We start from the raw sequence: 13,527 nt of genomic DNA, 5'->3' as shown, positions 1-13,527 counted from the left end.
AGAGAAGTTGTTCTTCCACAACATACCAAACTTCTCAATGTTTCTACCAAAATCTGGTGTTTCCTTTGGTTGCAAAAAATACCATATTAGCCTGAAATTTCTATAAATTACAGTCTTATGTTAAAGTAAAAAATATTATTTAATTTGATCATTCTCATAATTCATCCATTGCATATACATTTATTTTAAAGACTTTCAAAAAATTTTTACCATGGTTCACAGGTATTAACATTCATAAAATGGTAACAACTGTGACCAGAATCTGTGAACTCTTATTTTACAAAATTCGACAGTTTGCCCTTGTTTTGGATAATCATTTCCTTTCACAACAGTTACACAATTGGCAGCAATCCTTGATGACTGATATGGCGACAATTCAGCATGATAACTGTCAGTAGACGGCACATACACTTCCACTGTCATCTAAAAGGTTTGTATTACAAAGAAAGAAAGTGTCAGACCATCTCACACTAGGAATAGTTAGAGAAGTGGAGACCCTTATACTCAAAGACCAGCATATAACAATAAACGCAATAAGGGAAAGGGTGAAAATCAGCTGTGGGTTAGTTTTCAGAGTCTTACATGATATTTTGAAAATGAAAAAGGTAGCTGTCCATCAATTTCCACAACCGATCACACCCATTCAGAAATCCCATGCATCGAGACAATGGTGGAAATGTTGCAGCTGTTTCAGGCCAATCCAGCTACCGAGTCACCATAGACAAATGCTGGAGATATCACTATGATCCCCAGACAAAGAAGTAAAGCAAGCTGTGGATACACGTGGATGCATCAATATCAAATAAGGTAATGACCCAACCATCATCTAGCAAAGTGATGCTGAGTGCTTTTTTGGGACTGTTACAGTGTAGTGCTAACAGGTTATCTTTATAAGGGGAAACTCATCACAGGATTGTACTACTAAAAGTTCCTAATTATATTTCAGGATGCTATCAAGATGAAGCTTCACAGAAGACTGTTCAAGCAGGTGTTTTTGCTCAAGAACACTGTCCTAGCTCATTCTACACAAGACACAGTCATACCCCCATATCCCCTTGACATGACAGCCAATAACTCCTTCAGCTTTTCTCAGGGCAAGAAACTGCTGTGTGGCAGGCATTTCCAGAATGACAATGAAGTGATATTCAAAGTTTGCTGAACAGCCAAACTACAGGCTTCTACAACCCACGTCTCCACCAAGTCAAGCACCACTGCAAAAATATGTGGCATTGAAGAATGAATATCTTTTGAAGAAGCAATAACATCACCATGTTTCATGGTACCAGTTAGATTTTTTCGAGCTGTTAATTAAAACTTTCTGACTACTGCTTGTACTTGCCATTTCATTATCCAAACTTTTGACCTACTTGTAATAATCCTCCTAACTATTGTTCTAAATATCCTGGTATAGTATTGTTCTTATGTACTATACTATAGAGCTGCATTTTGTTAAGAAATAGTAATCTTTCCTGAATATTTGTTGATCTGGCTTCTTTATCTTGTTTTCCATAATTTTTAAATTCTACCTTGGTATTTGCATTCATCAGTAACTGCTATTGTTCTCAAGCCATCTTACAATACTAAATCATCATTTACAGCATCAGTTACCCTGCATTTTGTTTTATTGATGATTATATTTAGGTCCCACTTCTTTATATTCACTTACCAATTTTCTGGCCACATACTCCGTACCATCACAGTCTTGGGCTAAAATCAGTTGTCATTGGCAAACTGTAATGAATTATCAATTTTTGGGACCTTTATATTTACAATTTTTTTCTTCCAAGGCAAAAAAAATTTCTTGTGTGTGCATCTTATATGATGTGGGTGAAATAGAACATCCTTGTGTGATCCTTTTGGAACTTGAAATCCAGGTGACAAATATATGCTGGATTTAATTTTTTTATGTGCAGTTTTTTCATGGTGTGTGAATTGCAGTTATTATTTTTTTGTTTATTTCTTCTATAGATTGGTTAAAAATACAAGCTTTATCTACATATATGAATACCAAATGAAGGGGTTGTGCTTGAACTGTTTCATTTCAATCATATGTAATACACAAAAAAGTCATCAATCATTGGTATAGTGGCTCTAAAGACTGCTTGTTCTTCATTTCTTTGCGCTCTTGTTTTAAGGAATGTTCGATAATTCTTCTACTGAGGGTACTGTTAAGCTGAATACTGCTATAATTTTTACTCGCTTTTTTTCTTACTTTCTTGTGTGTTATTGAAGTATAACTTATTTTACACTTGCCTGATACATCTTCCCCATTTAAACATTTTTAGAACCTATTTCTTAACATATCATGTAGGTAATTTCTCAGTACCGAATTTTAATAATTCTGCTGGAATACCTCCAGTAAATGTAGTTCCTCTGTTCTTCATTGTACCTTTTCTTACTCCAATGCCCAATGTATGTATTGGTCTGTTTACCTGTTTATTGATCAATTACATTCATTCATGAAACATGAAAATGTAACAGAATTAGAGTACACAGTTAGTAAGCTATAAAAAGAGACAGTCATGTAACAAAAATGCCTCACTTCAATGATATGTTGGAAGCTGGGGTAATATAATCACATAGGTACTGTTATATATCAAAGATAGGAAGCATTTCACTGGAGCAATACTGGAAAACTCACATAAGTCGAGTTGTAAGTCAAGGAAATGCCATGAACCAATTTATTGGTAGGACACATTTCTAAAAAAGAGACTGTTTATTAAAAACTTGTACAGCCTACACTGAAATACTGCTTAAATGACACAATTTAAATGTCACATTCATGATGCCTTACAAACACTAGTGAAAGTGGGATCCAGTTTTACTCCAGTGACTGACCTCTCATGATGTTTCTCTATTTAGCAGATTATCAAAAGCAAAGTAATTCTATGACAGAAAGGAATTTATAAAGAAAGAGTTTATAAGAAATGAAGTCTTTGTTTTGGAATTCATTGTATATGTTGAAGTTAATGTATTTTATGAATGTGGTACAGCGATGGAAAGTCTTAGTAAAATGTAAACAATTATGAATGCACCAGTTACGAAACACAAATATGGTAATCTAAAGTCCCTTGGTTGAATACAATTACTGGAAGGAATAAAGGTAACAACTCATTGAATAGTAGAGGCACTGAGTCATTTACAGGCATATAAACAAGACTGAGAATGTTGCCAGTTTTAGAGCTGTAAATACACAAGCCCATACATGTATACACACACATACACCTGCATGGCTACCTTGTCCTGGATGACTACACTATGCTGCCACTGCAGCTCAACTGAGTGATGGCTTGTGTCAGGCGGAGGCCAGTAGTGATAGTACATGTAACTGGGACAATGTAGTCATACAGGCGTTAAGGTATTACATGTGTGTGTATGTACTCTATAGCTCCAAAGAAGGATTTATTAAAAAGCTAGCAATATTATCAGTCTTGTTAATGTGACTATCAATATTCGACATGAAATATGCTGTAAATTATTTTACTTCATACTGAGGTGCAGTGTGCGATTTGTGGTTTTACCAGTGGGGCGGGGGGGGGGGGGGGGGGGGGGGGGGATGTCCTAGTGGGTTAGTATAATTATATATGTTACTAGCTTGGACTGTGGTGTTACCCATGGTTAAACAGTTATTTATGAATTGATGTTAATGCCGAAACTCACTATTCATGCGTATGCACTATTAGAAAAGCCATTCCTTATTATATCTTTAAAAGTACATTATAGGTAAAGCTTATTTACAAAATCATCTACATACAGGTATGCGTACTTATTCTGATGATAGAAAACTGAAACATGCGTTATTTTTCTACGTAACATCCCTCAACTTCAATGCAGTTTTCCCGATGTTTTACAAGTTTTTTTTATTTCATCAGAAAAAAATACGTTTATCGGTTGCATCTGTAACCAATTTTGCACCGCAGCAATGGCGTCTTCATCACTTTCAAATCTTCTTCCCTGTAGTGCTTCCGTTAAGTGTCCAAACATGTGAAAATTGCTTGGAGCCAGGTCTGGACTGTATGGTGGATGTTCCAGCACCTCGAATCTCAATTCGTTTATTGCGTCGGCTGTCCGTTTGACAGAATGTGGGCGAGTGTTATCTTGCTGCAGGATGACACCTCTTCACATTTTTCCATGACGTTTGGATCTGATTGCAGGTTTTAGTTTCGTACGCAACACATCACATCCACCATACAATACAGACCTGGCTCTAAAGCCTCGTTTACGCTGGGGCGACGTCTTGCAACATTGTGCCATGCTACGGAAATGTGGTGTGCGTCGTCTTGTCATTTAGTTCTAAATGTTTTGAAATGCTTACCTACTACATAACACTTTTTCAAAATTAATAAGCAAACATATTAATAGTATTAATGGTAAGACTGTATTAAAAACTTTCAGTGTTCGGCTCCACAAATTTAAATTATACGTAAAGTTTTACTCCAGTGCTTGGGAAATAAACATCCCAGGTTGGGATGCATAAACTAAAACCAGAGGAGGGGATGGTCTGATGCAGAGGGGGAGGGGGGGGGGACAATCACCCCCTGCAAATCGCACACTGCTGAGGTGTACTTACAATCCCATCCCTCTCAATCGTTGCTCGAATTTGTTCAGACCCAGGTGTTATATAAAAAGGAATTTTAGATTTGAGTCCATGCTTCATTGCTTCCTTGGCAATACTTGAACATCGACCCAAGTCTTCATAGCTAGAATTGGTACAGCTACCAATGAGCCCTAGAAATGATAATGATTTGTCAATAACAGAATAATGATACATGGCAATGTGTGCTGAAAGGTACACAATTTTTATGTTAAGTGTTACAGTGAGTACAAATTTTCAGTAAATTAGGCTATATACATTATTTTTGACTCTGTGACGATGATGAAATATTAGTGAATTATAATTAGAATTCAGTTGGCAGGGACAAAGTAAATTATGTTTATGCAGTCATTGACAGTTATTTGTTAGATGAGGAGAAAAATCAGAGGGAGAGAGGAAAACCTAAAAGAATAAAAGAAAAAGACTTGTGTCTAAAAGATACTGATATACATATTGATTGGCAGTCCCTTTTGACAACTATACCATAGGAATGAGCAAGCCTGTATCATATGGAAGGCTTGTTCGTGGTACAAAAGGAACATAACAGGTGGCAAAAAACAAAGATATCATTCAGTCATCTTTGTGTGTAAATGAAATTCTGCAATGTACAGCCCCCATAGATATCAGTTTTGACTGAACAACCAGTGAGCACGTCATGATTTGAAAGACAATGGAAGGTTGAATGCAATCCCAGTGGAGAGATAAGCAGATGAACCAAAAGCCATTGCCTTGTGGACAGAGTCGGGGACTCAAAGTCTAAAGATACATGTCCCCAACAGAAAAATATAGGCTCTAAGATGGTAGCTCCATCCCTGGTGTACACTGGTATAGGCTTGTTCCAGGAAATAACTTTTCAGTAGCTCCATTTTAGTTTTTTATTTATTTAATTACAAATAGTTTCAAGGGTGAAGTCAGTCAAACATGTCATATGTAATATGACTCCTATATATGCCAAATAATGTGTGTGTGTGTGTGTGTGGGTGTTTTTTTTTTTTTTTTTTTTTTTTTGTGGTTTTAGGGCCCACAACTTCAATGGTCATTAGCGCCCTTACTACGTTAAGAATGCACCGCGAGGCACAAGTTTAAAACAACAACTAAAAGGGAAAACATGATAAAAGACAGACTGATAGGCAGAGGATTAAAAAACAGCATAATCAAATGTCCTTAGAGAGGTGTGTCAAATTGATAAAACGAAGGACACGAGCAGCTGCTCGTGGGTCATCGGCTAAAATAGCATCTAAAGTACATGGCAGGTTAAGATCGAGACGCAGTGTGTTGAAATCTGTACAGGACATTAAAATGTGGCGGACCGTCAGCAATTGCCCACATGGGCAGAACGGCGCCGGCGCAGCCGTCAGCAGATGGCGATGGCTGAACCGGCAGTGTCCGATGCGTAACCGGGCCAAAACGACCTCCTCCTGCCGAGAAGGGCGGGAGGAGGACATCCAAGCCGTGGGAAGAGGTTTCAAGGCCCGAAGCTTGTTGTCTGTAAGTGCAGCCCAATCGGCATGCCACAGCGATAAAATGCGCCAACAAATGACCCTGCTACAGTCTGAGGAAGGGACACAACAAGAAGCTGTCCGAGGTTGGAGGACCGCAGCCTTGGCCGCGGCATCTGCAGCTTCGTTCCCAGGGATACCGACATGGCCAGGGACCCACATAAAGCTAACCGGAGAACCGACGTCCACCAGCTGCTGAAGAGAGCGTTGGATCCGGTGCACGAAAGGGTGAACTGGATACGGATCACTGAGGCTCTGGATGGCGCTCAGGGAATCGGAGCAGATGACATAAGCAGAATGTCGGTGGCGGCAGATGTAAAGAACAGCCTGGTAGAGGGCAAAGAGCTCAGCTCTGAAGACCGAACAATGGCCATGGAGCCGGTATTTGAAACTTTGTGCCCCGACAATAAAGGAACACCCGACCCCGTCATTGGTCTTTGAGCCATCTGTATAAATGAAGGTCATATTGATGAACTTTGAACGAAGTTCAACAAAACGGGAGTGGTAGACTGAACTGGGGGTAACCTCTTTCGGGAGCAAGCTGAAGTCAAGGTGAACGCGGACCTGAGCCTGGAGCCAAGGTGGCGTGTGGCTCTCGCCCACTCGAAAGGTTGTAGGGAGTGAAAAATTAAGGTGTTGAAGGAGGCGACGAAAGCGAACTCCAGGGGGTAGCAGGGCAGAGACATACAACCCGTATTGACGGTCGAGAGAGTCGTCAAAAAAGGAGCGATAAGACGGGTGGTCGGGCATTGACAGTAGCCGACAGGCATACCGACAAAGCAGTATATCGCGCCGGTAGGTGAGTGGTAATTCGCCAGCGTCAGCATGAAGACTCTCTACGGGACTAGTATAAAATGCTCCAATCGCAAGTCGTAAACCCCGATGTTGTATGGAGTTGAGGCGGCGTAAGATGGATGGCCGTGCAGAGGAGTATACGAAGCTCCTATAATCCAGCTTGGAGCGGACGATCGACCGATATAGACGAAGCAGGACGGTTCGATCTGCTCCCCACGACATACCACTGAGAACACGGAGGACATTTAAAGAACGGGTACAACGGCAGCCAAATATGACACATGTGGAGACCAGCTAAGTTTCCTGTCAAATGTAAGACCTAAAAATTTGGTTGTCTCCACGATTGGGAGAGCAACGGGACCGAGTCGTAAGGACGGTGGGAGAAACTCTTTGTAGCGCCAGAAGTTAATACAGACCGTCTTCTCGGCAGAAAAACGGAAGCCATTGGCGACACTCCAGGAGTAAAGACGGTCAAGAGAACGCTGAAGACAGTGCTCCACGACACATGTACACTGCGCACTGCAATAGATGGTAAAATCGTCCACGAAGAGGGAGCCTGATACATCAGCTGGGAGGCAATCCATTATTGGATTGATCGCGATGGCGAAGAGAGGGACGCTCAAAACTGAGCCCTGTGGCACCCCATTCTCCTGGCGAAAGGTGTCTGACAGGACAGAACCCACACGTACCCTGAACCGTCGATCCATTAAAAAAGAACGAATAAAAAGAGGGAGGCGACCGCAAAGGCCCCATGTATGCATGGTGCGGAGAATGCCCGCCCTCCAACAGGTGTCGTAAGCCTTCTCCAAATCAAAGAACACAGCCGCGGTCGGGCGCTTCCGCAAGAAGTTATTGATAATGAAGGTCGACAAGGTAACCAGATGGTCAACAGCAGAGCGGCGCCTACGAAATCCACATTGTACATTGGTAAGTAGGCGTCGAGACTCGAGCAGCCAAACCAATCGAGAGTTAACCATTCGCTCCATCACTTTACAGACACAGCTGGTAAGCGAGATGGGTCGATAACTGGAAGGCAAGTGCTTGTCCTTCCCCGGCTTAGGAATCGGGACAACAATAGACTCGCGCCAGCATGCGGGAACATGTCCCTCAATCCAGATGCGATTGTAAGTACGAAGAAGAAAACCTTTACCCGCAGGAGAAAGGTTCTTCAGCATCTGAATATGAATAGAATCAGGCCCTGGAGCGGAGGACCATGATCGGCCAAGTGCGTTTTCGAGTTCCCGCATGGTGAATGGGGCATTATAACTTTCACGATTCGAGGAGCGGAAGTTAGGTGGCCTAGCCTCCTCTGCCTGTTTGCGGGGGAGGAAGGCAGGGAGGTAATGAGCGGAGCTCGAAACCTCGGCGAAAAAGCGGCCGAAGGCATTGGAGACATCCTCAGGGGCCACAAGGACGTCATTCGCGACCGTCAAGCCAGAAACTGGTGAGTGGACCTTAGTGCCAGATAGCCGGCGCAGGCCACCCCAGACAACAGAAGGAGGAGTAAAACTGTTGAAGGTGCTTGTGAAAGCAGCCCAGCTGGCTTTCTTGCTTTCTTTAATAATACGATGACACTGAGCACGTAATCGTTTATAATTGATACAATTCGCCACTGTAGGGTGGCGTTTAAAGGTGCGTAAAGCACGTTGACGAGCACGTAAAGTGTCTCTACATGCTGCAGTCCACCAGGGGACCGGTACGCGACGTGGAGAAGAAGTAGGGTGAGGGATGGAATATTCAGCAGCAGCAAGAATGACTTCCGTGAGGTGTGCGACCTGACGATCGCGGCTGGTGAAGGTTTGATCCTGAAAGTCGCCCTGGAAGAGAAGAGCCCCCAGTCTGCCTTGGAGATGGTCCAACTAGAGGAGCATGGAGAGGGGGTATGCTGCAGGAGATGGATAACACACGGGAAGTGGTCGCTCGAATATGTATCATAAAGTGCATACCACTCAAACCAGCGTGCAAGTTGGGGAGTACATATAGAGAGGTCTAAATGGGAATAGGTGTGAGATGTGTCCGAAAGAAAAGTAGGGGCGCCAGTATTGAGGCAGACAAGGTTGAGCTGGTTGAAAAGGTCTGCTAACAGGGAGCCCCTCGGGCAGGATGCTGGAGAGCCCCAAAGGGGATGGTGGGCATTGAAGTCTCCAGTTAACAAAAATGGTGCAGGTAGCTGAGAAATAAGTTGCATCATGTCTGCCCTGGTAACGGCAGATGACGATGGAGTGTAAACGGTACAAATGGAAAACGTAAAAGTGGGGAGAGTAATGCGGATGGCAACTGCCTGCAGGCCGGTGTGCAACGTGATGGGATCATAGTAAATATCATCCCGGACCAGCAACATAACCCCTCCATGAGCCGGGATACCTACCACAGGGGGTAGGTCAAAACGCACAGAGGTGTAGTGTGCCAAGGCAATTTGATCGCATGGGCGTAGCTTCGTTTCCTGGAGGGCTACGACGAGCGGACGGTGCAAGCGGAGCAGCAACTTCAAGTCCTCTCGATTGGAGCGAATGCTGCGAATATTCCAGTGAATAAGTGCCATCGTAAGAAAAGGAAGATAAAAGAAGGGGTCACCTCGAAGGCCGCGGAGGGCCTGGCTTCGAGCGAGCACTGCCGCCGCTATCAGTAGGCGGACAGTCTTCGTCCATTGGGTCTATAGGTTCATCGGCCATCTTGGGAAGATGGTCGGGAGGGGGAGCTTCCTCCGCCGGTGAACAGCCAGATGTTCGGCTACCAGCGGTGCGGCCAGGCGAAACGGATGACAGCCTGGGGCGGCAACCGCTGGGTGGCGCAGGAGAAGAAATGCGCCGTGGCGGAGAAGGAGAACTGTGCTTCCTAGGAGCCTTCTTGGAAGTACGTTTGGTGGAAGTACCGGTCGAAGGCTGGGAGGTTGAGGTACGTAGGAAGTCTGCACGGGACGGTTCCTTCTTAAAGGCCCGTGCATCTGACTTCTGGGTCTTCATCTTGGCAGAAGCTGATGAAGGTGCTTGTGTCTGAGGGGTGACGGGAGGAAGAGGAGACGTCGACCGGGCGATCTTAGCACTGGCCGAACGGACGACCGTGGTGCTGAAGGTCAGATCGCATGTCTGGGTTGCCACCTCCCTGGTAGTCCGAGGAGAGGCGAGGACAGTACTGTATTTCCCCGCTGGGAGCAGCGTGGGCTTCCTACTAGCAAATAGCTTGCGAGCAGCCGCGGTGGACACTTTCTCTTTGACCCGAATTTCTTGGATACAGCGTTCTTCCTTATAGACAGGACAGTCGCGGGAGGATGCGGCATGGTCACCCTGGCAGTTCACACAACGAGGAGACAGAGGTGGACAGTCACCCTCATGGGCATCCCTGCCGCAAGTGACACATTTAGCCGCATTGGAACAAGACTGTCGAGTGTGATTGAAACGCTGACACTGGTAACAGCGCGTAGGTGTTGGGACATAGGGGCGAACAGAAATAACCTCATAGCCCGCCTTGATGCGCGATGGTAGCTTAACACTATCGAAGGTCAAGAAAAGTGTCCGGGTCGGTACAAGGTCATTGTTGACCTTTTTCATGACCCTATGGACAGCCGTCACGCCCTGCTCAGCGAGGAAAGATTGAATCTCCTCGTCAGTCAGTCCGTCGAGGGAGCTAGTATAGACCACACCATGAGACGAATTCAAAGTTCGGTGAGCCTCCACCTGCACAGGGAACGTGTACAGGAGTGTGGCCCGAAGCAGTTTTTGTGCCTGAAAGGCGCTCTCAGTTTCTAGTAATAAGATACCATTACGCAACCTGGTACAAGATTTGACAGATCCGGCTATGGCATCTACACCCTTCTGGATAACGAAAGGGTTGACAGAGGAAAAATCCTTTCCGTCCTCAGATCGAGAAACGACGAGGAACTGTGGGGCAGGCGGTAGTACTTTTGTCACTGATGGCTGGTCACGTTTCCGTTTTTGGGCAGAAGTCGAGACAGATGGAGTGAAATCCATTGCGGAGGAATCCCCCATGATTGCCAGCGTCTCCGATGGCGCGCTCCTTCCTTGTGGGGACCCTCTCAGAGGGCACTCCCGCCTTAGGTGAATGTTTACACCTCAGGTCACACCTCCCGAGAACCAGACGGAGGGACCAATCGGCATGGTCAGAAGGTATCAGCTCAGGCAATCACCCCTCCCCGGGCCTGGCCTTTACCAGGGGGTACGCGCGTGCCTTACATGTCTACCCAGGGCGGGGAATTACGCGTTACCCCGTCACCGGCTACGCGTGCGAACGCGTGGGTCGGACTTCAGGCACGCACAGGGAGGAAGGAAGAAGAGGAAAAGGAGGAGAGAGAGGGAGAGAGAGGACAGACTGTCTCAAACGCCGAGGCGGAGACCAGAGAAGGCAAGGAGAAGAAGGTAATGAGAAGGCAAGGAGAAGAAGGTAATGAGAAGGCAAGGAGATGAAGGTAATGAGAAAGCAAGGAGAAGAAGGTAATGAGAAGGCAAGGAGAAGAAGGTAATGAGAAGGCAAGGAGAAGAAGGCAATGAGAAGGCAAGGAGAAGAAGGCAATGAGAAGGCAAGGAGAAGAAGGCAATGAGAAGGCAAGGAGAAGAAGACAAGGAAACAGTAAGGAAGACAGTGAGGTGGAAAAGGGCAAAGAAAGGAACCAACCAAAGGAAGGAAGAAACGAGAAGGGAAAAAGCAAAATGACCGCAAATAGAGGTCGTGGAACTGTCCGTCTCCGGACGCAGGCGCTAACGACCCCCTTGAGGGGGTGGGACTCCTTTTAGTCGCCTCTTACGACAGGCAGGAATACCTCGGGCCTATTCTAATCCCCGGACCCGCAGGGTGTGTGTGTGTGTGTGTGTGTGTGTGTGTGTGTGTGTGTGTGTGTGTGTGTGTGTGTGTGTGTGCGTGTCTACTTTCAACAATCGAGAACACTTTATAATGAGGCTCTGCCCTTGAAACTGGTTGCGAACAAGAAGTGTACTGTAGAAGAGTTATTTCCTGAAATATTAATAGCCATGGACCTGAAACAAGCCTTTCTGAAAACTGGAGATTAAGAAGAATAGTCTTGCTCCTTGTAATAGGGATACCACTTTGCTTGTAAAGTCAAAAGAAGAAAAAGTTAGCTAAATAAAAACTATGATGGCAATAGCAATGGGCAAGGGAAAAATTTAGGAAAATGAACAATCGCAACAAAAAAATGGAAGACATAGTATCAGAAATTAAGGAAAGCCAAATTAATATAGTAGTCATCAGTACCTGCAGCAGAAACCAACATTTGCACTTATGTACTACGAATGCAGAAATAGAAGTACAATTGTTTTCACGGGTAGCTTTTAAAGAAGCCTTTTGTACATCATGGGCATGAATGGTTTAGCACCACTATATCTACCAGATTCCAAACCTGTTTTCTGTGTACACTACAACGATCCCATCAATTAATACCAACTATTATTCTTGCCATGTTCAGGTCCATTACATTTTGTTAGGGCCTTACATCACCAGTTGGACTAACAATGTGCTTTGCAAATAATTTCCAAACTCACTTACCATTTGAATGTATTATCACCACAGAACCATTAATTTTGCTTCTCAGCATTGAGTCTGATTAGCGCATGCTGTTTAGTAAGCATCTCCATGCATTATTATTATTATTATACTCAATGAAATGTGGAAACATCATGTTCCTTATTGTTAGAGAAACAGTGTGGCGACATATGGCATATACAAACGATGAATATGTGGACATGCCTCTGGTCCTTGGTGCAGCTGAGAACCAGGCCTGGGGCTGTGCTCATGGAGCTTTACCTTCAGGAGACAGGTTCTCTCCTTCCACCACTGCATGACAGGTCACCCATGGACTCACCGTACTCTAGCTACTGAGGAAACTATTCTGGAGGTCATACTCCAAGAACCCCAGCAAAGTACATGTAGTGTAGCAAGGCAGCTGCATGTCTCGCTAAGCAAGGTTGTTGACATGCTTCGCGAATATGGGCTGCATTCCTTTCATTATTATTTAATGCAACACCTGCATCCTGCAATCTGTGGATGCAGTTCTGTGATTGGTTCCAACAACAACAGGAAGCCAATGATGACTTCATAAACACCGTAAGAAGGTCAGATGAAGCACTGTTCACTTGTGAGGGTGTCTTCAATATGCGCAATGCCCACCATTGGTGTGACATTAATGCGCACCTCACCCGTGATCATGGATCAATTTCACTTTGGCATGAGTATCTGGGCCAGAATACTGGGAGACAGGAGTTTGGACCCTACTTATTGCCTGACCAGTTGACTTCATGGAGGTTTCATGCATTCCTCTTGAACTATTTGTCTGATGCACTGGAAGATGTTCCACTCTATGTTTGGTAGAGGTCATGGTTCCAACATGATGGTGCACCTCCACACTTTGGAGTTAATGTACAGTGGTATTTGACAGAACATTTCAAAGGAAATGGCTCAGACAAGGAGGTCCAGTTGTATGGCCTTGACATTTGCATGACCTAAATCCCATGGATTTCTTCCTGTTGGCACACTTGAAGGAGGTATTCTACTTTGCCAACACATGTGGATGAACTCATAGCACATGTCTATGCTGCTCTTGTATCTGTGGTTACAGCCATGTTGTGAAGAGTCCGGAGTTGTATGATTCAGCAGGTTGCGCAATGTTTGAAT

At 44.5% G+C, this 13,527-nt stretch overlaps 1 protein-coding gene across 1 annotated transcript in view; it reads right to left on the bottom strand.

Moving 5' to 3' along the window:
* LOC126457851 (probable aconitate hydratase, mitochondrial) overlaps window positions 1–13,527 on the bottom strand; it is a 167,034-nt gene that overhangs the window by 57,018 nt on the left and 96,489 nt on the right. Inside the window, exon 9 of the mRNA XM_050094491.1 lies at window positions 4,571–4,728. Coding sequence (XP_049950448.1) covers window positions 4,571–4,728 — 158 coding nt within the window. The remainder of the gene's footprint in view (window positions 1–4,570; window positions 4,729–13,527) is intronic.

The sequence above is a fragment of the Schistocerca serialis genome, chromosome 2 (assembly GCF_023864345.2).
Source record: "Schistocerca serialis cubense isolate TAMUIC-IGC-003099 chromosome 2, iqSchSeri2.2, whole genome shotgun sequence".
In the NCBI taxonomy this organism is placed as follows: domain Eukaryota; kingdom Metazoa; phylum Arthropoda; class Insecta; order Orthoptera; family Acrididae; genus Schistocerca; species Schistocerca serialis.
The sequence above is the reverse complement of the archived record's forward strand: the minus strand, read 5'-3'. Positions and strand labels throughout refer to the sequence as shown.